The sequence below is a fragment of the Anopheles arabiensis genome, chromosome 2 (assembly GCF_016920715.1).
Source record: "Anopheles arabiensis isolate DONGOLA chromosome 2, AaraD3, whole genome shotgun sequence".
NCBI classification, from domain to species: domain Eukaryota; kingdom Metazoa; phylum Arthropoda; class Insecta; order Diptera; family Culicidae; genus Anopheles; species Anopheles arabiensis.
In genome coordinates this window covers 3835504-3863032 of record NC_053517.1, presented here as the reverse complement: position 1 = coordinate 3863032, position 27529 = coordinate 3835504, and the positions used below count along the sequence as shown (strand labels likewise).

At 47.6% G+C, this 27529-nt stretch overlaps 2 protein-coding genes across 10 annotated transcripts in view; both read left to right on the top strand.

Moving 5' to 3' along the window:
• The window catches only part of LOC120904952 (microtubule-associated protein Jupiter), a 115392-nt gene extending 89449 nt beyond the window's left edge, over positions 1-25943 (top strand). For 5 of the 8 annotated variants that reach the window (XM_040315521.1, XM_040315541.1, XM_040315492.1 and 2 more), the window contains 7 exons: positions 16981-17117; positions 17969-18004; positions 19663-19953; positions 20748-20765; positions 22224-22550; positions 23001-23117; positions 23628-25943. In XM_040315521.1, coding sequence (XP_040171455.1) covers positions 16981-17117; positions 17969-18004; positions 19663-19953; positions 20748-20765; positions 22224-22550; positions 23001-23117; positions 23628-23773 — 1072 coding nt within the window. In that variant the 3' untranslated portion in view covers positions 23774-25943. Of the gene's footprint in view, positions 1-16663; positions 16891-16980; positions 17118-17968; positions 18005-19662; positions 19954-20747; positions 20766-22223; positions 22551-23000; positions 23118-23627 lie in introns of those variants that run through there. The other 3 variants (XM_040315550.1, XM_040315532.1, XM_040315559.1) reach the window with 3 other exon arrangements.
• A 192-nt stretch (positions 25944-26135) lies between these two features.
• On the top strand, positions 26136-27209 carry LOC120904985 (D-aminoacyl-tRNA deacylase). Of its 2 annotated transcripts, none has more exons than XM_040315596.1 (3): positions 26136-26480; positions 26545-26639; positions 26711-26846. In XM_040315596.1, exons 1-3 carry the CDS (start codon positions 26438-26440, stop codon positions 26726-26728), a joined length of 156 nt encoding a protein of 51 aa, XP_040171530.1. In that variant the 5' UTR covers positions 26136-26437; the 3' UTR covers positions 26729-26846. The 2 variants fall into 2 exon arrangements, with proteins under 2 accessions (XP_040171530.1, XP_040171520.1); XM_040315586.1 differs by having other exon boundaries at positions 26145-26480; positions 26545-26635; positions 26711-27209.
• Positions 27210-27529: the final 320 nt, after the last annotated feature.

The window sequence follows — 27529 nt, the reverse complement described above, 5'->3', positions numbered from 1 at the left end:
TCCATAGCCGGTAGCGGACGAACAACCTTTCGGGAAAGGGAGGAACGGTAACAAACTACTCCCCATAGCCAATGCGATTGACAAGGGAAGACGGTAGCAGCCATAAGTCCAGTTCAGTTGAAGTTTGCCTGAAGTGTAACGAAACGATTGAAAATTTCCGATTGAAACGAAACTGGAAACCATCGGGGGGCATTGGCTCACCTCTCGTGAAGCGCTAAGCCAGGGCTAAGGGCTTAACCAGTGCTTTATACGGTCGAGCCACTCCGGTTGAAGTTAATACGATTTTCCACCATCAACACAGAAAGCCTAGATCATGCAATGGCGCAAGAACGTTCGGCAATGTTGTTATAGGCGTGCGGTTGCGGTGCCGGAACCTACTATGAGTTCCGAATTCCCATGAACCGCTTGGAAGTCTTCCATGGATCGGCTGGATGTATATTTTTGTAGTGTTCCAGTTCAGTTTCGGTGTGCGGTGGGTGTCGGATTTGCTTTCTTGGCTACGCGATTAGAACGCCTCTGAAGTAGGCTCAAATGCACTGCCTGAACGACGGGGTCGTGCGCATACGTTCTTGGAAACAATTCATTTGTACTTTGGAGGATTCTTTAGGCACACATACGGACTATTCTTTGTAGTGTAATAGTACACTTTCTCTGTCGTTATGGCCTTACTCCACAAACACGCTCACATACATACACACGTAATGGTTGGCCACCAGATTCTAAACTCCATCTTTCGTGTTCCCATTTAGAGCGGGATCGCTGTGTTCCATCCCAAAACACGACCGAAATAGATTTCCGTCAGAACACACTGCACATCAGTGCGACTCGGAAGAAGTGCAATAGATCGTTCAAGGGCTGACGGATCTTTTCAACGCTGGTGGTGTCGATTTGTGGTTCCCTATTATAATTTGTGATTTGTTTACGGGAAGCAACGTTTCGGGAAGAGTTTTAAAAGCCGCGACGAGGAACGTTTGCGGTGAAAAATGGCTTCAACACGACATGTCTCGAGAATGTTTAATGATGGGTGTGACGAATGGGAAACCAGTCGTACTGAGGAAGCATCGTTTTGGATTCTTCAACTCGGCGAGCGCTGATTGATTTGCGGTTCGTTGGAGTTTGACTTAGTTTTGAGTATCTGTGTTCGAATGCCGAGGGGACATTTTATGTTCAAGGCAAATCAGTGGTGTTCCAGGGATAATAAATCGTATCTGTGTGTTCGTAGGAGTCGTTATGAAATTGGCTTGTTGTAATAATCTCTGTTGCAAAGCTAATTGGAATCGATCTCGTCCTATAGACGGTTTCTACTGCACAGTCCGAATCGACGAAGAAGTTCATTGCCATTGAAAAGTTTTCCCGGGTCGCCATTTACACCCTTTTTCATGATTTTCCGTTCGGCTGCTCCAATGGCTTCTGGTTGCGTGTGGACAAACGCTTTCCAACCCTTTCCCGAAAAGGAGGGGGGCCTGCCTAAGGGGGAAAATTACCATACGGTCGGGCGATAGTGGGTAGCGTGCAGTATTTTTGGCGAAGCCGGCGGCGACTTTGCAACTGCACTTTATGTGCAACCGCGGGCGTCTGCTTCTATTAAGACCATGAACCTTTCCAGACCGGCCGGCACACGGCACACAGCACAGAGAATAACGAACGAGTACGTCGACGTTCCGGTCTCCGGCCTGTGTGTGCGAGTGTCTAGTATGTCGTGGTTTAGAGAACTGCCCTATAAATAACCGTGTCACGTGTTGGGCCGTGACAGGCGGCTGTTTAATGTAGCACGAGCGTTAACTGGCTTGTCGGCCGTGTGCAGAAGCAGCAACAGCTACTAACCGAACTTTGCATCCCGAATCTCGCCTTTCTCGCCGCTCCCAACACAGTATGGTCTTTAGATTGTTGCAGTGGAGTGTGAGCGGTTGCATTTGAAGCTGGGCAGAATTTTCAGCGTTCGGAAAGATCCAACACACGATGATCGCACATCACTTCCAGTGCAAGATAACCATAAATGAGTGATGAGCGTGTGTGCTTGTATCTGTTTATTGCTGTTACTCGTCAGTCGGCGACGTCGTCTTGGTCCGAACCCCGAAACGGAAAACTCCGAAGAACCTGGAGTCAACGAACCACGGCTTGGTCCGGTGTCCGAACGAGATATGGTGCATGGTTTGTTTTATCGCGCTTTTCCAATCGAGAATTGATTGTAGTTTTACCGCCGGCTTGTGCCTGGGGTATCTACAATCGCTCTGGTCTTCATCCGTGCCACCACCAGCACCAGCACCAGATAGAATTGTGGGAGTCGGTCCGGGCGCGATGCATCGGTGGTACACCATGCGGTACACAGAGGCTGAACTATTCTTTCGGTTTTGTTTAAAAATAGCTCTGGGTACCCCCTTTTCCGTGGGTTTCCCTCGGTGGATGATGTTGTGGTAGTCCGTCGGGTGGCGCTCCTGGTGGATTGCAGCACTGTAACCAAATCACGCCACCATAACTGGCGGTCACACAGTGACTGGTAGCGGTTCAGTGAACCTTCGGAAATCATAGAACGAACGATTTGTTTAGTTGTGAGGCGCACCAGCTCCACCATCTGCAATATCTCTGCTGGCTGTCACGAAAATATAATGCTTTATTCGGTAAACCCCACACCGGTGTCATTACTCAACCGCGCCCAATCGAGGCTTGAACGCAACTCCGCTAACACACACACACATAGTGTTGAAGGTGATTATCAATCAGTGTAATATTTCCTCCTCCAACGCATGCCCACGCGTGTAGAAAGGTGCACGAAGTGATTTATCTTTATGGTAGGCAATTTGAATCTCTCACTATCTAAACACTGTTTGAACAACACAAGGTGTAATAGATCCAACGATGATCGTCACCAGCCAGAAAGAGTGGTCGATTGAAAGGGGTGATACGCTTGCATTAGTCAACGAGGGTAAGATGTTACGAGAGTGTGGTTTTTGTCCCCCATTGCCGGGCTCCCTCTCTGTAAACAATTCATACTAATGATCCCAGCAATTGCCCGCCAAATGAGTAATGGCACGCTGGAGGGTTCCACTAGGGGTGTGAATTTACTGTGACAAATGGCTCGTCACCGTGCCTCTCAACTCTTTGCTACGCAGGACGGCACTGAAGAAAGGAGGCGGCATGTGAAATTCGAATTGAATAATTTGATTCGTATGTTACGGGAAAAATGTATCCGCTCGCCATAAATCATATTCACAGGGCGTTTCCTTCACCTCACTTCATCATCCCGTGGCCGAAAAGGAAATCAATAAAAATGAATTGGAGTCGCAAATTTGAAGGCTTGTTGATCATTTCCTTCATTTCATTAGGTTCCTCAATTCTGCACAAGGAGAGAAGAAAACACGCTGTCAAATTTCGTAATGGGTTCAGAGAAATGACTTTCGCCCAAAATTTCATAGAAATTTGTGCGATTTTGAACAGGGGGAAAAAATTGGGATAGATTAACATTCAACGCGATTCTTCCGGCCCTAGACGCGAGACTAAAAGGATGCTGTTGCTGCTGCTGGGCTGCTGCTGGGTGACGACCCCCCGTGCACGCGTTCAGTCAGGGCGTTGTGGTCGTGCAGATTGTATCGTGGGGCGAAAGTCAGCCAAACAACCCCCTTCGTCCGATCGACACTACAATCTTCCACATCCTATGAAATAGAAATGGATTTCCCATTCCGATACACACGGCGCAAAGGGAGGAATCGGTGAAGGTTGCCTTTTTGCTGTTGTCGAAAATTAGTCACTTCCCTTTTCCATTTGCACCAACAGCAAAAACAACACCAAACAAAACCAAAACCGAACCCAAATTAATCTTAAAACACTAAAACCGACCTTAATCCGTGGAGCCCAATCATCTCATCAGCGTGGCAAAACCTGGGGTCGCTCACGGTGGTCCGACGATTTGTTGCTGTTGTTGCTGTTGTTTGCAGGTTGACGCAGAGCAGCAGTCCCGTTTTTGAACTCTTTCACCTTTGGCTAATGTGTGTGTGTGGCCCTGCCTTCTTCTGTTGCCTTTTGTTGTTGGAACGCTTTTCCTCTTCCCAAAACAGAATGCGAAGGTGTTGCGCTCCACATTTGCTCTGCAGAGCGCGTGTGGAAGCGTGGAAGGTACTTAGTTTTTACTGAGAGACGAAATGCGCCCTGATTTTTTTATTCATTACCGTTGTTCGTCCGGGGAAAACCCTTATTTTTTCTCCTGCCGCCAGCAGTAAAGATGTACCCCGCACCCTTTCTACCCTCATCCAGCTGTCACTAATCAGCATCAATTAAAGAACTTCAAACGTACGCGCGCACCCGCCTGATCATGAATACCGATGTAGTAAAAGCATTAGCCGGCTCTTCCACCCTTGTGGTGGAAGTGTTTGATTTCTTGCGAAGATATTCCGGAGAAATGAAGGGACTCCATTACATTCCATTCCACCAGATATTCAACCTTGCAGGCCCATGGGTGGGCCATGGGGATGGATAGACGGCGAGCTTTCAACCCAGAGAGGCCAAGAGTGCAGCCGTGCAAAAAAAAAAGCCACACCAATCTCCCTAACCAAACAACACCGCCAACAAAATGCGCCACCATCTCACACTGCCGCCGCCGCATTCGCCCGCAGGAAATGGGTCGTAAAATTTTAACAACCTTCTTTGCCACCATCGCCACAGCCCAGCCCGCACGGTTCGTCACACGTCGTCCCCCTACGTTCCGTTTCATAGCTCAAGCCAATCCATAACCACACAGCGGATCGCACCGGCGATCGAAGAATATGCCCGGCGATCGACCGCATCCAACGAGTCACATTAAATTAAATCTAAGCCATTTGCAACTTGACGCCCATCGGCAGCATTGGCATATCGGCATTGGGCGCTATTAGATCGTCCTCGCTGCAATTTGAGAGGAGCGGAAAGTGCATCAAAGCGTGCGCGGCTTTCCTCCCGGAACTGTGTTTGTGCGCCCGCGTGCGCGGGGTGTACTGATCGGAAAGCGATTGATCGTTTTGATTACGGGACGAGGGTAGTATTGCCCGTACTGCCGACCGATCAGCAGTAGGCAAAGCAAAGCTGCCTATCTCTATGCCTATGCCTGTGTAAGAAGTGCAGAATACCGGTGCAGAAGTGTATCAAATGTCCCATCAGCGTCAGCCGCAAAACAGAGTGGTCTGGTTGGTTGGTGCGAAAACCCGAACCTCACTTTCAATTGAGTGTGAGGAAATGGTTGTTAGCGTAATTTTACTGCACACTGTAGCCGCGGTTTTATCGATAGTAAATCGAATAGATTACCTCTTTGTTCCGGATAAACAGGGTCGTAAAATGCTTGTGGAATAATCCATAATGTCGGTTGAATAACTCAGGCAAATAAAGTTGATGAGTAGTTTGGAGGAGTTTGATGTATTGGAAATCATCGAAATAGAACGTTTGGATCGGTGCAGTTTTTTTGTTGTAGAAAAGCTCCGTTGCTCTTCCATGGGTTGGTCACGGTTTGCCGAAGTCGGAGTGTCAGTTGAAGGCGAATGATCGTTCTTTCATTTGGGATTTAGTGAAAGTTATTCGTCGTCTTCTACTTGCTCTTCATCCTGCTCGGTGGAACGTTCCAGCGAAGGTTCCACCAGGGAAAATTAATATCCCAAGTCAACGGTGTACTACTTCCCTCCCGGTGGATGTGCGGAGATTAGCTTCGCCTTATCTACAGTAGGAAGTAACGATTTCGACCGCATCGTGTGATCCATTTGGCGCAAAGGCAGCTTATTTGCAGGTTAATAACATTAGCTTTTAGATTAGCGCGCTCATTTGTGCGACAAATCGACGATGGCTCTAAAAGCAAATGCATGCAAAGGGCGAAAGAAAGTCGTCGGACACATGACGCTCGAAGAAAGACAACCGCTGCTTCAGTTTATTTCTCCACAAAAGATAGACATTATTAGCGCTATTAGACTGACGGTTGGAAGGAGAGTTTTGCACATTAAAATCCGACAGCCGTAACGTGACGGATGATGATATTCACCATTTCCCTGGTGTGTGGTGCTTGGGTGCCCCGTCGTGCACAATAAGTTTTGGCTTAAGAAACGGCGACGTGTAACGGGTTGGCAGTTATGGCGTTTTGTGTGCTCGTTTGGCTCCAGCGAATCGGAAGCGATTCCTCGCCATGACATTAAAAACGAATCATATCACATTATCGAAGCATAGAAAAGTTTGACAGCGCTTACACGTTCGTGCAACAGCACTAACCGGTTCTTTCTTTTATTTATCTCTCGTTTTAGGTACGTTGATCGGGCCGGATTCAGAATGCTGGAGGGGTATAGTTCTGCACGGGGACCCTTCAGCATAGCTTGGAGGAGGATGGAGAAGGGTCCTGCTAGACCTATTTTCCTGGAAAAAGCTACCAACAAGAAAATAAGAGCCTGCGAATCAAAATATCGATGTAACTCCGGCGGAGCTTTGGACGTTGTTTTCGCGAGTATAACCTCCATTAGCATGCACGAGGGTGAATAAGTAAATCATAAAGCGCTAGTGCTACCCGTCCGGGAGTTGGTTAGGTATGTGCCGGACGGGATGTTGCGTGGGTAAGGTTTGGATGTGTGTGGATGGACATAAATCCTTTTTTCGGGTTCGCCAAACAAAGTGGATCGTGGTGGAGTCAGGAACGTGGAAAAATGGGACGGAATGGTTACCGTTACATCCAAATGCGGCATCGAGAGTATGCGTGTGTCCTTGTTTTTGGCCTTTTTTTCTGTGCCTCTAGTGCCGTAGTATTTCGAGGTGCGCACACCGTTCGAAGTGTGTATCGATCTTGGCAAGGAAGGCGTACTATAAAAGGCAGCTCCAATAGTGAGCTCACTATTTTTGCGTTTTTGTTTCAGATTCCCGCACGACGTTATTTAACGAAATTCCAGTGAACTAGTTTCCATCGTTAAGGGCGGAGACCCAGGAGAAAAGTTTAGCATAGAAAGGGGTTTTTCACGTACCGGGTTTTAACCTCCAACGCGGGCCCCGGTGTCTATGGCCCACACACAGTTTGCCATAGCGACAATCGCAAACAAATAAAAGTTTCATCTATTTTTTGCGGGTTCACCTTGTTTCCGGACCTGTGTGTGTATGTGGAACACCCCTGTTTTGCTCTTGTCTGTTACCATCAGTTTTTAGCAATGTAGACCCGAGGTCCCCGTACAGTCTCTGTCTTCTGGTGCAAACCACTGAAAAGTGGCTCGGAAGCGAACGATCAACAACCATCCGGGCATGAATCAACTTTCGGGTATGACGGTTCGTCACTCGGATTGATGCGAGCACATGGCAAGTGCTGCTTTTCACCACCCTTCTTGCGGCAGGGCGGTCACAAGGTTGGTCACAGTTTGGTGAGCCGATGGGGGAAAACATTCCGTGTCCCCCTTTTCCGTTCCCTTGTCGAGCTTTGGGCGGGTTCGTAATTTTGTCAGTGGCAGAATGTTACGTTTCGTGCTGGAGCACACTAGCCCCCCGAACGTGTTGTACCCTTGGAAGGAAGTTTGAAGAAGAGCCAACCGTTGGTTTAGATAAGCGGAAGAGGCGTTTCCCATTCCTACCGAACCGGCGGGAACCGCCGCCCGGAAAGAGAAACACGCTGTAAGGTGGTACCGCGCGCAGCAGATTACGGGAATTTAGATAAAACTAGTAATTTTACGACCACTGATGCCCGCCGCCGCCATCCATTTCCTATTTAGAACATGGCGAGCAGCAGCAGCAGCATGGTCAAAGTAGAGCCGAGGAATAAAAAAAACGATTAAATTTCCCCGCAACACTCTGTGGCCAAATTGGAAAACAAATTAGTGGACTCATCTTTTTTGCTCCCCACCGTGCTCCCTTCACGGTGCGATGCAACTGTCCGGTATCGTGTGGAAAAACGACAGGGAACTGCAGCCAGTGTGGACCAAAAATGCCAAACTTCATCAAACCGTGCTGCGTTTAGTATGTTTTTAAACTGCCGCGGCAACTGTAAAAGAGGGTGTGTAAGCGTTCGTGGAGCGTTCCGTGGTTTGCGATAATTATGAAACAAATATTGTTTTACGGTACCTTTCGTATAGATAATTATATACGCCACGGCGGCCGCTTTGGTCGGGCTCCAGAACAGCACCTAATTGGGTCGTGTTGGTTGTTATCTTGGCTGGATCTATCTTTACTGCACTACCGTTTGTCTTGTTTGTCCGCTGCAATTTGAGGTCGTTTTGATTTTGTAATTTGTTGTCATATTGGTTTTAGGACGTTGGGAACATGATGTATGCTTTTGTTGGATAAAGTGTTCCGTTTTAAATGGATGAAAAGATCACGAAGAACGGGGAGAGGGATGTTTGTGAATTTTAATAATAGAAAAAATATCCAAATATTTGTAAATAAGGTCGTATTTTCGGTCCATCTCCTTCTCTCTTTGCCGTACAGTTAGTTGTCACCGAGTGGTGGGCAGGGCTACGAAATCTGAACGCAATAAATAATATCGACAGGAGAAGGAAGTTGTTCAAAATTATTTTATCGATACTCCAATAAACTGGGTGGCCCGCGCGCATTGAGCATGGGGTAACTTCCGTCCCATCGGCATAAAGCTCCGTTCTGAATGAGGGTGCACAGCGCCCTAACCCTCCCAGTGTTACTTTGTGTGGCACGAAAATTATGCTATGATATGCTGGGGGGGGGTTTGCTTTGGGGCAGAATTGTTTCACATGGAACGGTTCTGAGGGAGGGAGCGAGTATTAAAAAGTGTCCCCATTCTTGTTTTCCCCACGCTGTTGCTGTGGTACATTATCTCCCCTGTTGAATCGTACACGCAGGGCGCAAACTGAACTTCCCGGCACGACAGCCTGTGTGTGGCAGATCGATTTGGAGCGAATTTCCAGTGACTGATCAAAATCACGCTCGTTTTGGATGGATGATTTGGTATTATTTAAATCGAAATGGTTAATATTGTTAACATGTAAGCTGAAACACACAACTTCCGTTGACATTGAAGCCACCGAAAGGTCATACAACTGCTCTGTTGGATTGCTTCTCGGCTCTTGGGTTAGATGTAACGGAAAGCAATACGATCATTTCGAAATTATTCCCATTTCGATTACCTTACGTCAGGGTAAGCAACGATCTCTCTCTCTCTCTCTATCGAATGCAGAAATAGAGCAAATCGAGCCTAATTTCCATTTATCAGTGCGACACAGGCAATAAATTTTCCTAACATGATCCTGCTAAAGTCGAAGCAAGAGAAGTAGATCGCGGTTCAGGTGCACTCCACGGCCATCCTTCAGCCGATTGGAACAGAAATTGAATCTTCACCACGTGAAAGGCGCGCAGGAAAAACAAAAAATAGACTGTCACCTTCTCCATGAATGTGTGCCGCGTTTGTGTATCTCGTGCTGCCAACGATACTGGAGCACACAAATCAAGATGTCGTGTGTTTTTCCGCGCCGGGCGGTGGGTCACTGCCGCCGGATACCGTGTGCGTAAGAGCCATTTTCCTTTCCCCCCATAGGATTTGTCCTCCAAACACGCCACGCGGCAAGGGAAGCGAAGATAAATCGAACCAGCGGCATGCCATAGCATGTGTGTGTATGTGTGGGGGGTAAAATAAGCGACCCTAAACACGAACCACGATTGGGAATCGCGGGGAGAAGCATCGTTGTTGGATGGACAATTTATGACATAGGGCAGATACAATTTCAAACCCATTATTACTAATGATCCAAATTGTAGACTTCTTGCAGTATCTCCCCTCTCCCTTTTCCGCGACATCCTCATCCACGTTCCTCGTGGTGCGCGTGTGGGATGTGGAATTTCCCGAGTGCGCAAACGGCGGGTGCATCGAGATTTGCATTTACGCCGGGATAAGCCTTTCGCGCCGGTTCGAATCGATCTGGCGTTGTGGAAGCGATGGAACAAAAACAGCATCGCCCGATAGTATTTGCCATACCAAAGGAGATGTTGTTGCCATTTAACCGATCCGCGAACCCATTAGCAACAGTCTCCATCGCATCTTCCCGCGGGCGACGGTCGCCGCAGCAGCAGCAGCAGCAGTTCCCAAAGGTCTCCATTTCACCTGCACCCTTTTCATGCGAAAGGTTGATTTGTTTTGCCCAAGCCCCGGCAGAAGAACGGATGATTGGCTTTCACGATGAAAATTCAAACCTCTTTCATCCTCGGCGCAGGAAAAGTAGATGAAGAGCAGGAAGTGGAATGAGAGGGAAGAATCGTGTGAAAGTAATCGCGGGCGCGCGCACCGGCGCTCGCCTGTTGTGTGTAGGTGCGGGCGGACATACCAGGCCAGTGCGCGTTTCATGGGAAAAATGCTCACCCGTGTCAGAGATGATACACGTCAGTGGCCGTTTCCTTCCGTCTCGGTTTCGGTCTCGGAAGCAAAGGAGAGAGAAACGGCTGGGTGCGCGATAATGAACTGCATTGATTTTGCGTAACAAAAGCACAAATTACCGTTCAATTTGTTTCGGAAGAAGGGGATCATCGTTGTTGGGGTGGAGAGAACTTGAATTCGCAAAGGCGCACAAACAAACGGCGGCGAAGCACCGTTTTTCAAACCCATGATCGCTTCCCCGCTCTGCTTGCAGAAGCTGGTGGAAAACAAACGCTATTAAAATATTTCTTTCAGCCCCGCTAGCGCGTAAGCAAACACCTTCACCAGCAAAGCACCTCCAACTTGCGGCCAAGCTGTGTGAGGGTTGGAGTTTTTCACTTTTTTATGCGCGCTTCGTAGGCCTCGGCGAGATTTCCCGGTGCAGTTTTCCAACGGCAGGTAGCAGCAAACGGTGTTGTTTTAATTGGCAATAATCATAACCATCCGCTGCTGCCGCCATGGCCTACGGCCGGCCCCATTGGCTGACGGTGTGGGTAGAAGATGCACCGTTTTTATCTCCCCATACACAAATATGTTTTGTTGTGTGTTGCAGTCTGCCAGACTGATGGTGAGGCAATTCCCATCGGAGCGGCAGCAGCGAGGGGTTGATGATAATTTTCGTGCAAATTAACCGTTAGCAGCTAGATTCCTCACATTCCATTCCATTGTAATTGCATTGTTTCTTGCGCGTGCATGTGTGTGTGTGTGTATGGTGTAGAAACCAGCTGATCTTTGGATGCACTTACCCAAACCACATTTGCTTTGCTCTGCTGCATATGTGCATGGGTTTTCTTAATTAAATCTAATTCACTTACGGCCAACATCGATGCATTCGAATCCATTTGAAACCATCAACCACTTGCCTCGATTTGCCTTGACGGGTTGCAACAGTTGGGTGTTCGATTGTCTCCTACAGACGGCAAAGTATCAGATCGTCCACTTTCGTTGTGTTGCATTCGAGTTGGGAAATGATTTGACTGAATAATACGAAAAAGGAGGCTACACAACACAATCGATAAAGGCGAGAGTGCGATGACAGCGGGCGATCGGCGTGGTACCCTTACCCGACGTGGATGATGCAAACAGTGGACGAGCATGGGGTGTATCGTAATAGTGGATTTTATTAACTTTTTACCTCTCTCTCTCTTGCTTCATCAATCCATGCGCGGTTGGTTCATTTTCCATTATCTTATCTTAAAAAACTCTAGCGCGCTGCACGCTCCTTTTTTCCTATTTCCACCGAGAAACCGAACGAAATAGGTAACGGTGTGTGGTTCATCATTCTCAGCTTCTTCAGCTACTCGGTTGGTGTAGCTTTAACAGCAGTAGTAGCAACAGCAACAGCAACAGACGATTGTCGATTGTGCAAAGGAAAAAAGAGTTCTTTTGTCTGGTCTTTGGTGAGCCGTAGGAGGAAATGCATGGAATTGGGGTCTTCTTTTTTGCTGTTGTTGCGCCCTTGCTCCATCCAAGAGGCTATAGTGGCAATTGTTGCATTCCTGGGGCTGTCCGGGGATCTTTCAATCCAAAGCACCCGCCACCGCCCGAGTATTTGATGAGCTGGGCGAGTGAGGGACAATCGATGTAAAATCAGACCCCCCTGGTCCAACCAAGGCTATGTAGTAAGCCGTGTAGCCCCTTCGCACGAAAAGTACCTTCACGCGAGACGAATGCGCTCACCGGCAAGCAGAACGGTAGATGAAATATTCTTCTTTTAATGGATCATCTTCATATCTAAACTGTGGCGTTTTTTATCCCGCGCGCTGCGGCTTTATGAAGCAAAAGCCCACGGTGAGGGAGCAAAATTTAATTTATTTTCTTCCCACACACACGCGCCCGTTCTCGCGTGTTGGGGAGTCTGGGCTTAGGCCCATGGATGCCCTTCCCGATGCTGTGTAGCAGGGGGTAGTATGTTTTATTGTGAAGCAATGGATTCCATCAAAGCGCAAGAAGAACAACATCGCATTGCGCTACCGGTTTGTTGAGTTGCGGCAAACGTGTTGCGGATGGGGCAACGATCGGCAAAGATCTTCTCGCCAGCTACGTTGCATCCCGCAAAGTTCCATTTTTCCCCCCTGAGAGTGTAAATATTCATCGTAACGATCGCGCGCTTATGATCGAATTAATTGTCTCATGTTTCGCGATGCACGGAAAGAGGGGCGTGTGTGTTTATTTCTTGCGCTAGTAGTTGCACAGTTGCATGTGCACTGTTTTTTTTCTCTCCCCGTTCCCCTGTGCACATTGGTTTTAATCAAAACGGCTACGGTTGCATGGACCGAGATCATCTTCGGTAACCGGCTTGAAGATGTTATTGTTCTCTAAACAAGCTCTAGAGACGGTGAATCATAAAGAACGATCGGGGATCATTTGTGTTGGGTTGGGATCATCTATCGTGAATGAAAGTGTAACAAGCCAACACACGTTTAAAAGATTTTCTTGCAATAAACAAGCTAATAAGACATGATGTAGAATTTTATATTTAAACTTCATGATTCAACATTGGACAACAACTGCTCTAGTAGACTGGTGGTGAAATAATCGTTAAAATCTTTCAAGCAGATCTACTCTCAGCAGCTTTCCATTTCCTTATTGGAACTCCACTAGTTGGTGCAGATCGAAAGCCTATTCTTCTTCTGTCTGCGAGTTCAAGTAGCAAAATGGTTCGAAACAAATTCACTTGTCTTTTGAATGTTTCTTTTCCCCCGTCATCCGCTCCGTCGCTCCCGATGTGCTGTGGAATCTTAACCAGGGGTTTGCTACAAATTTGGTGCCCATTTGCGATGGCCATTTATGATACATCCCAATTCTCCTCACACGAAAGGTGCCAACTAGCAGATTCTAAATTGATGGTGCGTCGGATGGAACGGATTTGCTTCCCAGTCGGCCAGCACAGCCCCAAAAGGTGCTAACGAGTGTGTGTGTGCGTGCTGCTGCATTCAAGAGCTCACTCGCAAGGTGTGTAATCCAACGACACGCGGGGGCTCTCATCACCCCCGGAGGGACACGACAGGCTAGTTTTGTGATCGATGCAGCAGCGGTCATCGGGGTGCATCGTAATTTATGTAAATTTCATGAATGTTTTCTCTCCGCGGGTGCTCTTTGCTTGCCGTGTGTGACACCTTGCTGCTGCTGCAAGGTTGCGATCGGCAACGCGGTGTGATGTTGTGTTTCTAGCCATCCATTTTATATGTTTATCAGATGAAACCTACCAGTGTGTATGCGTGTTGTGCACCCTCTCGAGATCTGGGAATTAGTGGCAGACGAGTTGACGACATCGTCGGTCACCGTCTCGGACGGACGGTTAGTTTCCCAGCGGGGGAAACTCTAGTGTTTTTCCACTTGAGAAAGCGCACAAGAAGAGTAGTAGGCGAGCGTATAAATTGCTCAACAACCTCGATCCCGGAGTTTCCGGAAGGCGCGCGCCATTGGGGTCCAACGATCTGGAAAAAAAACATACACCAAAACCGACCGTCAAGTGTGTGTGTGGCGTCGCGATGTGTGTGTGTCTGTGTGTAAAGGGTCGCTGGGATTATCATTCTTATTTAGCGCCCCAGCTATATGGCGGGGTGGTGGGCTTACTTTCCAATTTGTTGCTGTTGTCTCCCGCTCGACGTCTCAATCGTCGTGGGTTCCACTTTGCACTCTGTGCCGATTGATTTCAAGTTGCTCGTTATGCCTAAATCTTTATGTTTTATGGCCCAGCATGGGTCTCGAAATGCAGCGCTGGAGAACTGGAGTTGGAGGTGGTTTATGGCGTTCGGAGGAATTTAAATATCGTTAGTGTAATCGGAACGCCGATATGGGAACCACAACACTCTTGAGTTGGGTGTCGTTGTCTGTGTCGTTGTCTATGGTTTTAATAAATTGGTGTTACAGTCACTGGAATGTAGCGCGGCCTGTCGGGAATGGGTTTTAATTGGAATTTGTCAACGACCGCATGATCTTATCTGAATGGAATGAAAAATGTCCACTTGAAAATCCCTGACACATCCTTAACAATTCTACATGCAGATTGCATAACTCTAGGCGCCTACTTCAGGGAAAGTAGTGCCATGATGTGTGTGACCGTGTAAAAGAAGGAAATTGCTCGTTTACATCGTGAAATCTCTCTCCGCACTACATTCGTGATCAAATTTGGAAATGATCAATAGTTGGTTCCCATCGAAGACATACAAAATCGAGCGGCTTCCGGCGCGCTCCTCCCCTGTGTCAGTTCGTAAAGGGTGAACGAGATTTCTCACACGTCCGAGACACCGCGATCCTATTTGTGACAGATTGTTCCTTTCTTTTGTTGACGTGACGCGGACAGCAACGTGAAAAGGAACCGCGAGACTCACTTTCGATCTGCGCCGTGAGAACATTCCCATCGATCGTAAAAGCTCGGAGTAATCAAAGCCTCACCGAAATTGGGATCCCCAAAGGTCTCCCCGTTTTGGTTTTTTTTGGTTCCAAACGGTGAACCAGCAAATTTTCAATTTTCTCGCCTCTCGCTCGGAGGGCGTCTGTTGCTATTCCATCCCTTTGATATAGAAGGAAGGATTGATGAATTGGACGTGGTTGTTGTAGTTGTTTTTTTTTCGCGATCATCGTTCGATCGATTAAGCTCGGGCGTCCGTTTTCTAGCGATGAAAAATTGATGAATGTAGGTGTGGACGATCTATACGACGCTCTTCGTGTGTCCGCCGTGTCCCATAGGGCTGTAGCGAGTGGGCAGTTTACCGCTGTCGGTGGGCACCGCCCGTAGGTCACGTCGCGTAACGAGGGAACGATTTCGACTGGAGAAATGTTTGGGTCCATTCACGCAGGTCCGTCGCAGGTGTCCGACGCGTGTGTCCCGATCGAAGAAGTGAAAAATAAAACAGGCACGCCGGAAACCTCATTTCTCACGTCGATTAAGCGTGTGTGTGTGTGTCTGCGAATGAGGTTATGGGCAAAAGTCCACTCTAATCTGTGTGTTGGACTTGGAGAAAATGGTTACTGCAGCTCCTCGGGCACCTTTTCAGACACAACAACCCCTTTCCCCGACACAACACCCAACCGCCCTCGATCGGGCTCAAACGTGCCTTTGGCACGTAGAGTGTTCGCCCTGCTTGCGCTTATCAACAAAACCGACCCAAATGACTGTTCAAGGTCGTCGCAGTCCTTAGGGCCCTCTCATTAACCCAGACACCGAAGCCGACTTTCCGCACGACGGCAGTGTGTGCGCTTTTGGGCAAAACCTCGGCCTGAAAAGTGACCAAACACAGGACAAAAAAAAAACAACAAAATTGGGCAATAATGTGCGTGACTCAGTATTCTAATTTTATTACGACTGAAGGTGCCCGCTGTGTCCGGGCTGTGTGTCGGTGTGACCGAAATCGGTGGACAGAGCGCACCTCCAGCGGGTGGCATAATTGTTCAACCAACTGACGACGGGTTGACCCCGGCCAACATCTGATTTCGGAGCCTTGATTTCCTTCCCCGCACGCCACCCACCCGCGACCCGGTGACCGTACAATGTTGCTACGCCCCAAACCCCTTTCGGAGGACATACTTTTATTTTGTCGGCAGCACCACCGTTCGCAACACGTGTGTGCAGGTTCTTGCGAGGTAAACGATGTGGAAGAAGTGCTTCAGATCCCTAAAGCAAATACTTGACCCAGAAAGGCATCATTTCATTACCCGCAGTCGAGTTCTGGCTCGCTCTGCTGTGTGTGTTTGGCTTTTGCGAGATTCTGTTCTGTTACCCCGCGCGTTCGCATGGCAATCATGTTTTCGGCTGCCGCCTTGCCTGCCGCCACCTTTCCCACCTGGTGTCCACTCGTCCACCCCTTTTTAGGACCCTCTCTTTCTATCTCTCTTACTCGTTTTTACCCGGGGTTTCGAGGTGCTTGCGCATAAAATCCAACGAGCGCGTCCATAAGTCCTCACCCTGTCGGGGCACCCTTCCCGCTTCCGAGACGCTTCCTATTGCCGTTGGTCTGCCATCACCAATTAGCAACCCCTACTGCTTCTTCATTCCAGACCTTCGGCTGCGTGTACCTGGGCCGGCGGCTGGTGTGTTAGAGAGGGACCCCTTTCGTACAGCATAAACATATAGCATAGCGTCGTTCGTATGTTGGTTGTGTTGGTATAGGGATTTCGATTGAGTCCTCTCTTTTCTGCCCCCAGCAGGAAACGAGAAAGAGTGAAAGAGAGCGCACATGCAAATGGAGAACCACAACCACATGCACATACCCATTTGGCAGTGTGTTTGGTAGAGGTCCGTGCGAGCATAGCAAGCCATACACGTATCCTTACCGTTGCCTCGCAGCGCATAACGGAGAATCTAGTCAGCCTGGTCAGTCAACTGAGCAGCGTTTTTCGAGACAGTTTTACAGCATTCACTCTACAGCAAGAAGGTTGTTTTTGAAGTAGGAAATATTGGAAGGAATACACTGTGGCACTTGTGACTTGTGAAATATTGCGATAAAGATCTACTCCAACACTTTTGAGTCATCACGACACGACGCCCAAAGCATTAACGGCCAGTTTTCATCGATTTGCTGTGATTCGCTTATTTTGTATGTGTGTTTGCCGGATAGGATGTGCTCGGCGCAGGGCTGAGAATCAAACGATTATAACGGGCGATTTTTTTGTTCTATGTTTTGCAGAGTTCTGAAACCACCGGGCGGTGGCAGCAGCGATCTTTTCGGCGCCGACCAGCTTGGACCCAACACGCCACGCACCATGAGCAAGAACCGCATGCAGTCGAACATCTTTGCGGCTCCATCGGACGCCCACAAGAATGGTAAGTCCTTCTTTCCCACACTTTGCTGCCGGATCCCACAGGAAACCGATCGGACTGTCGCAGCAAAATGTTCAAATCGCTATGAAAACGGATCAAATGGCTGCTTCGGTTTTTAGATGTGTTTGCGCACCGCTCGGTGTGTGAGTGTGTGTGTGTGTGCTGTTCGCACGGTATGAAGAGGGTCATGTTGCGGCCTGTGTGAACATGTTTCAAGAGGCCGAAAGTGTGTGTGTGTGTGTGTGTGTGTGTGTGTGTGTGTGTGTGTGTGTGTGTGTGTGTGTGTGTGTGTGTGTGTGTGTGTGTGCGCTTCAAACCGAAAATGTTCGTTATGGAGCAACGTTCCACTGTGGAAAACACACAAAAAATGTCCCCTAAGCGCGATATAAACACAGGAGGAATGCATCTTCCGGAAGCGTGTGTGTTTGTGTGATTGTTTAAACGCGTCTCTCTGCAGGAGGTGCATATTTTTTGTTTGTTTATTTGCCTTACGCTCATATGTGTGTGTTTGTATGATGCACCCGACGGAGGTACAAAACGGACGACGCGGAATGATTCTGGGCTTTCCGTGGTTGTTCTCGACCAGCTGTGTTTGTTTGAGCAAAAAGGTACCCGAGCAAAAGCATTAAAAAACAGCAGAAAACTGCACCGAAGCCATAAAGTTTTATTTGCTCTACCCAGGACGGACCACACGATCTTGTCTTGTTTTAAAAAGCAAAAGAAGTAATGTTTACAGAGAAGCTAAAAAGATAGCAGCCATTACCATATATTTTCACATTGTTCTAATCTGTTCCTCTTGTGCTGTTGCCGTTATCTAATCTAACCTTTCTTCTGGATATATTTTCACTGTGCAGTCTTTCGGCAAGGAGCTCACCGATACTATTTTCTTGGTACTTTTTCATCAAAATTAAATAAACATTCCCTTTTGCCCTTTTAGTGTCCAGTTTATACATGTTCGTTCTCTTGTTCATCGTTTTACTCCTTTTCTTGCTAAATTTATGCCCGTATGAGTAAGCATTCCCGCTAGCTTTTAAATTCCATTTAAACTTCCTTTTTCTCGTATGTTAATGTTTAATCATGTATTGATTGTTGTTGTTTCTTGTCCTCATTCGATGCTAGAATTGCCTTACCAGCCCTGCTCCATAGTCAGTGTTACCGTCTTTTAGCTTTCCTTCGACCGGTACACATCCACGCACAATCGTCCCCCCCCCCCTAGCTTGTGTTGAAGTGTAATCATCAAATTATCGTTCATCATTCCTCGTTTACGTTACGACTGCTCGATGCACACAGCTGTATTGAGCCCTTTTTTTCATACCCATCGATTACTTCCAACCCAATCCACCTTGCCCTGCAGTAGAGAGCGAAGTGTCTGCCCTCATTTTCTCATGATCATCATCACTGTCGGTCGTGTTCGTAGCGATTGTTTTCGTGACAAAAAGCAGCGACTAAAAGACTGTAACAATCCACTGCCACGCCACGCCACACGTAATCAAGTGTCGTATTGTGTTTATTTCCTATTTTCGACCATCCAAATTGCTAGCCCCAAGATCACCCTTTGCTCGGATTGCATTCGCATCTCACTCATTCCCAGTTTGTTTGCAGCACGATCATTTTCTTCTTGCGTTTGCGCGCGCGCTGCCTTTGGCGGAGGTGGAGTTGAACGCCAATAAAGAAAGGGCGACAATTGTCTGTTTCCCGGGGAAACGACAATGGAAAGTTATGTTGTACTCAACTTTTTTTCTTTTCTTTATTGTAAACTGAAGACCAATTTTCCCCGGCGCCTCAGTGCACGCGCTCAATGCTCCACTCCATGCCTTGGCTGTAACGCGCAAGGTGTCAGTTTAGTTGGCGCTTGTAATCACATTACCAAGAGCATTATCTCATTATCTTTGGCCTTCCCGGTTGGTGTCGGTGAGTGGAGGAGACACCTTCGTGTACCCCGAAGACGACGACACCCCGCCGGCGTTTGTAGTTTCTTCCAATGCGACATCCCCGCAATGTGCTGTGTATGCTGTAATTTGATTCCGTAATTCCGTTCGCAGAGGCAAGTGGGGTTGTGGCTATTGGTTGGATGAAGTGTACCCCTTCCAGAATGTCCTTGTTCTTGTTCCCGTTAAGTGGTAGTGGTAGAGCGCACCGCAGTTGTTGCCAGTTGGCGGAAACAATCCGTGCTGCAGAATGATAGTTCGTTTGTTTTTGTATTGTAGTTTTTAAATCCATTCCTAAATTCCTAACCAAGAGCGGCGCGCGTCCAGCCAGTGGAGTATGGTGCATCGTCGGTGATGTGTTGAGACATCCTCTCGCGCCAAGTACAAGCGAGTACAACTATGTAGACGGGAGCTATGCTTGAGTGCCTCCACACATCTTCTTTGCACGGCCATAGTCGCACGCTGTCACGCTCGCCAAACATCTTCATCAACGTTTGACGCATGAAGACCCCCAGAACCACCCCTTCTCTGGAGCTCTCCAGATCCCGTTGCTAGATAAGAACGCGCACTAATAATTACTCTTTTACCTTCCCTCCCTCTCCCTTCTCTCATTGGCGCAGGTTCGGAAACTCCACGCCGTAACGGGCAGGGGCAAGATTCGCACAACCGTCTGTTCGGCGAAGTCAACCGTCCGTTCACGCCGGCCAAGAACCACATGAAGAGCAACCTGCCGATCGGCAACCCGGGCGACAGCACCGACGGTGCCAAGCCGCACCAGAACGGCAAAGCGAACGGAGTGGCCCACCAGAACGGCAACGGCACGGCGAACGGCCACCACACCAACGGCAACGGACACACCAATGGCAACGGACACATCTCGTCGGCTTCCTCGGACAATGGATCCAGCCACAGTAAGTATTCCGCCCGGTGCCGGGTGTGTGTTGTTGTTTCCCCCCCCTCCGACATCGTCGACCGACCAAAGGACCCCTTGTGTTTGCGTGTGCGTTTTATCCTCCCCCTTTGCTTGTGTGTGTGTGTTTGTGCACTTGTTTTCTTGTGTGTGTGTGGCACGAATTGTGTGACGAGATTTTGCACATTTAAAAAATACAAAAAAAAAACAGAATTTTCCCGCAAGCCGCATGACGCGAGACTGAACATGAACTTCACGCTCGATTGGAAGGTTGCCGCCAGCGCTGTGTGTGGCGACTTCCTTTGGGAGGGGTGTGTGTTTGTGTGCCTGTGTGTGTGTGTGCGTATCGAATCCGGATCTGGTTCCGTCCGTGGCCATGATGCTGTTGACAATTGCATGCAAAGAGGTGTTCGATCATGTGCAACGGTTCCGGATCGGTGACAGATTGGTGACTTCTGTGCTCGCGCGCGCACACACAGGGTATATTCGATCCGATCGTCACCTTTTCGATTACGTACATTTGTGCGGATCATAGCACTCCGTCCCCGAGAGGGTGTTAGTAGACGCCTGGATGAGGACGAGGGCCTTAAACAAACCTTGACGACAGTTTTAACTCAAATGGCGCCGTACGTTCCTCAAGTTGCTTTTGTTTCGGCGCGGGTTTTCTATGGGGTTTTGTTTATTGTTTTGTTGGCCTGCCTGTATTGTCTCTGTAAATGCCCCACACATTGCCTTTTGTGTTTTACCGCCGGCGTAGCTAACCGATCTGTCTTTCCAATCTGTTCTTTTACGCAGTTTTCCTGAGGAGATTAAGTAAGTTCTTTGGGGGACGAATAGAAGGGGGAGAAGGAGTAGGAGGAGGAGGAGGAGTGGTAATTACGTTAGCTCCTCTCCACTACCCCTATACCCCATTTACAGCGATTTGCTTCCTCATGTGTTTAGATGCTTTTTTAGACGGTTGAACACAAAAATGTCACATCATGTTCTGTTCTATCGAAAGCCCACTCCCACCCCCACCCCACGAGTCACATCATTATCATTAGTTTTTGTTTTCCTTCTCAAAATTACATCCCATAAACATGTCAAAAGCGTTTTCAGTTGTTTTGCTTAATTAGAGAGTAAAACATGCTTCATTTTTTTCTTATTCTGCTGATTTTTTCAACAATATTCTTGTAGATATTTACCTTTGCTTCATCTCTCTGCATGAATGTCTCTTCGCGTTTTGAGGGAAAAAAAGAAAACTAACTGACCGATCAGATGAGTTCAAGTACACGGAGTTACGGAGGAGTTGGTGGCGGGCGTGACGAGTAAAACATAAACAAAATTAGCTTCATTTTCCGCTCAGGTGCACCCTTTGTGGGCAATCTACCGGCAAACGCCGCCAAAAGAGCCAATCTTAAGACATCCATAATCATGGTTCACCTTCATTCGATTCGTAACTTCCTAGGAACGGTAGGAATAGTTGAAGCATACAGCGAGACATCCTCCCGCTCCGCCGATGATGGCTTCATACTGGATGGAAAGGCGGCAATTAGTTCTTGATCTAGATAATGGCGAAGAATCGTAATGAAGTTCAGCTTTTTTCACCCACCATGTTGTGTTACACGATGACTTTGTGTAACATTGAAATTGTATTAGTACCTGCAGAGGACGACGGAGGGGGCGTTTATGTGACGTGTCTTCCCGTCACAACAATTCGCAACTCATTGTACATTAATTTCGCGCGCCATTTGCTCACCCATCCTGTAAAGCGTGTGACACGTTGTAAGATTGCAGCAGTAGCACCAATTCATGAGCCAATAAGAGATCAGAGTAAAATGGTAGTGTAGTAATTGTAAAGTCGCTGCACCCGATCGGCATTCAATGTTATTTTATCGCTGCAATTCACATCTGCGCTGCACGTGAAGTAGTTCTGTGTGTGTGTATTTACGTTATCGCTCGCATCGTCTGATGGAACTCGATTCTGTTTCTATTTTAACTCTCTCCTTCTGCTATCTGGATTCTGTGTGTTTGTGTCTATGTGTGTGTACGCGCATGTGTCTTTCTATCCTGTAATGTATGCATCCTTGCCCCCCCTGACCTGACCGACCCGGATGATCTGGTCCGGGACATCTCTACGATGCTCGTGTGCGTGTTGTTAATCTGCCCCTCAACCCAACCCGCCCTGCTCGCTACTAAATCTGCGCTTCTGCCTGCAAAATCATTGCAATGACACACTAATCGACCACGACCACCCAAACAAACACCCGACGGGACGGACTGCGAGAGCAGGTAATGAAGAGGATGCATCACCGGATTCGGCCTACTCGTCGTCCCGATCGCAGCACTTGGCGCACCATCAGCAGAGCAACGCGCACGGCCAGTCGATGGCGGCGGGTCCGGGCGGCATTTGGGCGCCGTTCGATTCGGCGGGCCTGGTGCCGCCCCTGTCGCCCCGACGCCAGATGCAGTTCTATGCGAGCGGCGAAGCGCTGAATCCGACCTATGCATCCAACATTAATCTCTGCATCAGTGATGACATCATCATCAGCGTGACCGAGCACAGCGACGATGCGATCGTTGCCGCCGGACACGGACCGAACAGCAGCGACGGCAAAGGTAGCACGAATATTGATGAGTGGCGGGCGAGCGCGAGCCTTCCTGGCGCAGGGAAGCGACACCCCCTCACACACACGTACAATGTTTTTGTTTGTTTGTTTGTTTGTTAGTAGTAGTACTTTGTGCTCTGCATTTTGTAGCATGAAATCCTTCGATTGGACCAAAATATGTTATTTCCTTTTGTTCTGTTACCCTTTTGTTGTTCTGTTCCTTGTTCCCCTCTATGGATGTGACTTGATTGACGATTACATACACGATCATACGATCGCCGGTCTCCTGGGCAGCTTTGTGTCCGGATTGTTCGGATCGTCTAGCTTCGACAGCGCTTCCTTCCTCTTTGCCGCTGCTCTCTGTGCTTACAACTAACCCACTTTCATTTTCTTCACCCTCTTCAAACACACACTCTTGAACGCTTTTCCCCTCTCATCACGCCACCCACTCTGTGTGCAGCATCGCCAAGGTCACCACGCTCGCCACGGTTTGCGCAACGGAACCCAGTTACCGGCAACGGAGTCGAAGATTACGCCGACAAGCCACGGAAGCTCAGCTCGAGGCGTGGAGCAGGAGGTAAATTCGTGCCACCAGCGCGCATCCTTCCCCGATGAAGAGAGAGAGAGAGAGGAGAGCCAATTCCCAACCTACATCCCAGTTCCCGTGCCTCACGCTCCAACGTCCGTTCTACTTTCCATCCCATGTTAAGCTGCTAAACCTCCCTCTGCCATAATCACACTAATCCTCACCATGGGGCGCTTTTTTGCGTGTTTTGTGCGCGTGGGTGTGTGTGTGTGCTGCACTTTCTATCCTTAAATTGCCATTGCACTATGAGTAAAACTCTCATACAATTACATTTGCTAACAAATGTTTACATAAAAAGAATAATATTAAAAAAAGACAACAAAAAAAGATTGGTTAAGGAGCTTTTGCTATTCAGTAAATGTTTAAAAGTGTGATAAGAATATGGCATACCATCTCTCAATTCCCCACTTCCAGGAACCACCGTCCCAGAAAGCACGAAGCAAATTGGACACACACACATTACTAACGCTCTGTTTTTTTCTCCATTTCCTATCACCACAGACGGCAATCCGGTAACTGGCGAAGGATACAGCAAATCGAACGGTGCAGCTGAAATCAACACTACGGTACCGTCGCTGAACGGAGGTGGCCATGTTATCAATAAGAACCGCATTCCGCCCGGCGGATTCTCGTCCGGTCTGTGGTAAGCAGAGGGCCACGAACTCTGTCCCCCCCCTTTTTTGCGGCTTGCGACGACGAACGAACCGGACAGCTTTCCCCAGGGCGTCAACCGTTTGGTAGCGCAGGAATCACAGAACAGAAAGCACCACCACGGGGGTTCGTCGCTCGCTTGCCTTTTGAGAAGCAGAAATCACCAACTCCATCAAAGATATTCGTCCTTGTGCAAGCGATGAGCACGAACGACAAGTTACTCAAATTTTCACACCAACAACCATCCAAGAGGGTAGCGATTGTGATCATAATAGTACGAAAGCCTGCCCCTCCCTACAATATACGAAGAGAGCAGAAGAGACGAGAGCATATTAGCGGCAATATCGAACACACCTTTGTGTCGGTCTAAGAGGAAATAAAAGAAGGACAAAAAAAGTATAAAACGTTATGATGTATGGTATAAAAGCATATATTTTGTAGGTGAATCCTGGCCTCAACCATACACTCCCCCACAGCCCGTGTTTCGATTTGGGACGAATGCGCAGCAGCAATTTATACTATCGAGCAATTGAAACACAAAGATTCAGGCATCAGAATCTTCGAATTTGGAAGCTATTGAACAGAAGAAGCATTAACGAAAATGCGAACGAGAAACGAATGTAGAAAGGGGGCGGTTTTGTTGTTCTCGAATCTGCAGACGAAACCCGACATACATAAACCGAGATTTCCAGATTGAAAAGGAAGAGGAAACACTAATATCGCACTATATTCATGCAGAAATCAATTGTTTGTATTAATGAATCTATAATAATCACGAAAGAGTTGCAGATGCAGAAAGGGAGACGTCGATGGGTGGAGGAAAAGTTGAACAACAACAGCAAGGAAAGGTCTAAAATAGATTCGGTTCGTGACGGAAAGCGGAAGGGTTAGAGCTGAAGAGTGGAGCAGAAGAAATTATTAATGTAACACTCACACACACACATATGAGCGCGCGCTGCAACACGACAAGAACCATATTTATCAAAACAACGCAATGTGAGTTTATATAGTTACTGTGAAACAACGCCACACACACATTGTGTAATTAGGAGGATAGTATCAAACGTATATGAACAAATCAAATTCAATATTAAAGGAAATATTGCAATAAGAGAGAACGAGAGAGAGAGAGAGGCAGAAAGGGCGATCAAAGGGAGCATCAAAGAAGAAGTAATACATTGTTAGTTGTGTGTGTATAAAAAGTACTCTCATCGTGCTAGCGAATGCAAATGTTTTCGGTTCCAAATTGTAGATTTATCTTGAAGTTTCTCTCTAAAAAAAAAACAAGAAAATTCCCATTGGCCTTACCTTTTACATCATACGGATGAAACACACGTTTCTTTTCGAACAAATCCTGTCTGGACCCCATTCCCCCCTTCCCGCTGTTCCCGAAAAGCTCTTTTGATAAGAATAATCGTTGCGTGTGTGTGTGTGTGTGTGTGGTGCGAGTGCGCTTGTTTTTTTCCGTTTTGATTGATGCAAATTTTGCCCACGTTTCTGGAAATGCATTTTACTTCCAACTCCTCTCCCTAAATGGAACAACATCTCTGTCGCGAGAGAGAGAGAGAGAGAGAGACGAGAACCGAAACGAGCGGTGGCTGGCTGAGCTTCCTCTCCCCCCCCACGTCTAGGTGTCATCTATATGATTGTGTATTTCCTGCTTGCTATTATAATTTTTATAAAATTATCAGCTACACTGTAAAAGAAAGGGAACTCAGCTTGTTTGTGGTGGGGGAGGGAGCGAGCAATGCGCCAGGGAGCGAATATCAGAAAGCGAATAGAAGCGAGCAAGCAATCTTGTGTTTTTTTTGTGTAATAACTGTTGTGTCTTTCCATCTTTCTCCATGCAATTTTCTTTCCCTTTCTTATAATGTATTTGGGTGTTGTACGCACGCACAGCGATTGATTGAGCGAACTTCCAACGTGGTAGTGCGCATTTGAAAACAGTGGTGCAGCGTGTAGCGGGCGTGCGTTGCACCTGCGTTCGCGAACGAACGCAAACTCCGCGCACCGCGTTCGGTGCGTACCAGCCCAACCAACCACATAAGAAAAAACTCATACACACACATTGAATACACACCATATAAAAGAACATGTATCTCCTAAAACATAACGGAATGATTTTTTCTCTTTTGTAATAATACATTTTAATTTAATAAAAACAAACGCCGGTGCGTTGCTTTATTTGTGAGTTTGTAACGTCCGAAATGAAAGCGAATTCAAAATGGTGAAATATTTCACTGAAATTGAAACAAAGCGTCTGAAACGATTCCGCGCATTGGTATAGTATTTTCACCGGTGCGTTACAGTTTGACAGATGGCGTTACAGGGTTTTTTATGATTTATTGGTTGGTTCTAGTCATTTGTTGTGTCCGTTTCATGATTTATTCACGGTTTTCCATTTATTTTTCGATCGTTCCTTCAATTATTGGTATCGTTTCATTGGGCAGCAATACTTATAAACAAAAACAAATGGATAACGTCCTATAAATCGTGGGAACGAACCAAAAATCTGTTAGAAGAAACCAAAAAAAAAAGGGAAACCATCAAAACACATTTGGAAACCCTGTGTTGTTTTGCAAATCAGCCGGCATCGCCTGGAGCTCGCACGCTGGCCACAATTTCCGCAGTTTTTTGTGAATAAAACAAATTAAATCGCAATGAAAGCCATAATACAGCGTGTAACGTGTGCGAAGGTAACGGGTAGGTATTGTTTGCTGCATTTTCTTCAACCTGTGATACTGACACGCACCCCCCTTCGTTGCAGTGGGCGATGAACTGGTGAGCTCGATCGGTCGTGGCTTGTGCGTGCTGGTCGGCATCTCTTCCGACGACAACGCCAGCGACGTGGAGTGGATGTGGGTATGCGATAGAGGAACACAGCCCTTGCGCGAGAAAGCCAAACTCACCCGGGTCGTGTTGTCTCTTTCCAGGGCACGAAAGTTACTTAATTTGCGGCTGTTTGAGAACCCTTCCACCGGCAAACGATGGTCGGAATCGGTGGTGGATCTGCAGCTGGAGATGCTGTGCGTCAGCCAGTTCACGCTGTACCATCGGTTGAAGGGCAACCGTCCCGATTTCAGCCGAGCCATGCAGGGACCGGAGGCGCAGCAGCTGTACGAATCGCTGCTGCAGAGGATGCGGAACGAGTACGCGATGGAGCGCATACTGGATGGGCGGTTCGGGGCGATGATGCAGGTGCACGTGGTGAACGATGGGCCGGTTACGCTGGAAATTGAATCTCCGGTACCGAGCGAATACGAGCGGCAAAAGCTGCAGCGAGCGTGCGAACGGAATGCGAAATCGGACAAGCCGGTGGGGACGAAGGGCACGGATGGTGGTGCTGAGGGTACGAGTGGAAACGTTAGCAAGGAATCGGAAAGCAGTTCATGAGCACAGTGCTTTAATAAAATATAATTTTATTGCCAATTACATGCTTTTACATCGTGTACTGCTCAATTTTGCATAGTGAAAAACAAATTTGCGCCATATATAACCACATAACGTTATACTGTCAAAAAATCCATTGGTCTTATTTCTCCATGCCATTTGACAATGCCAAGCCCTTAAAAATTCATCAATTTGAAAAAAAATATGATTAACAGAGGCATAAAAACATTTGCTGTAAAATTCAAGAACCAAATAACAACCTTCTTGCGATGGTCAAATTCGATTCACTCAAAATTTGAAGGGAAAAGAGACTGTCTATAACGAACTTTTAGCTGCTTTTGAAATCGTACCTCGTTCCTACA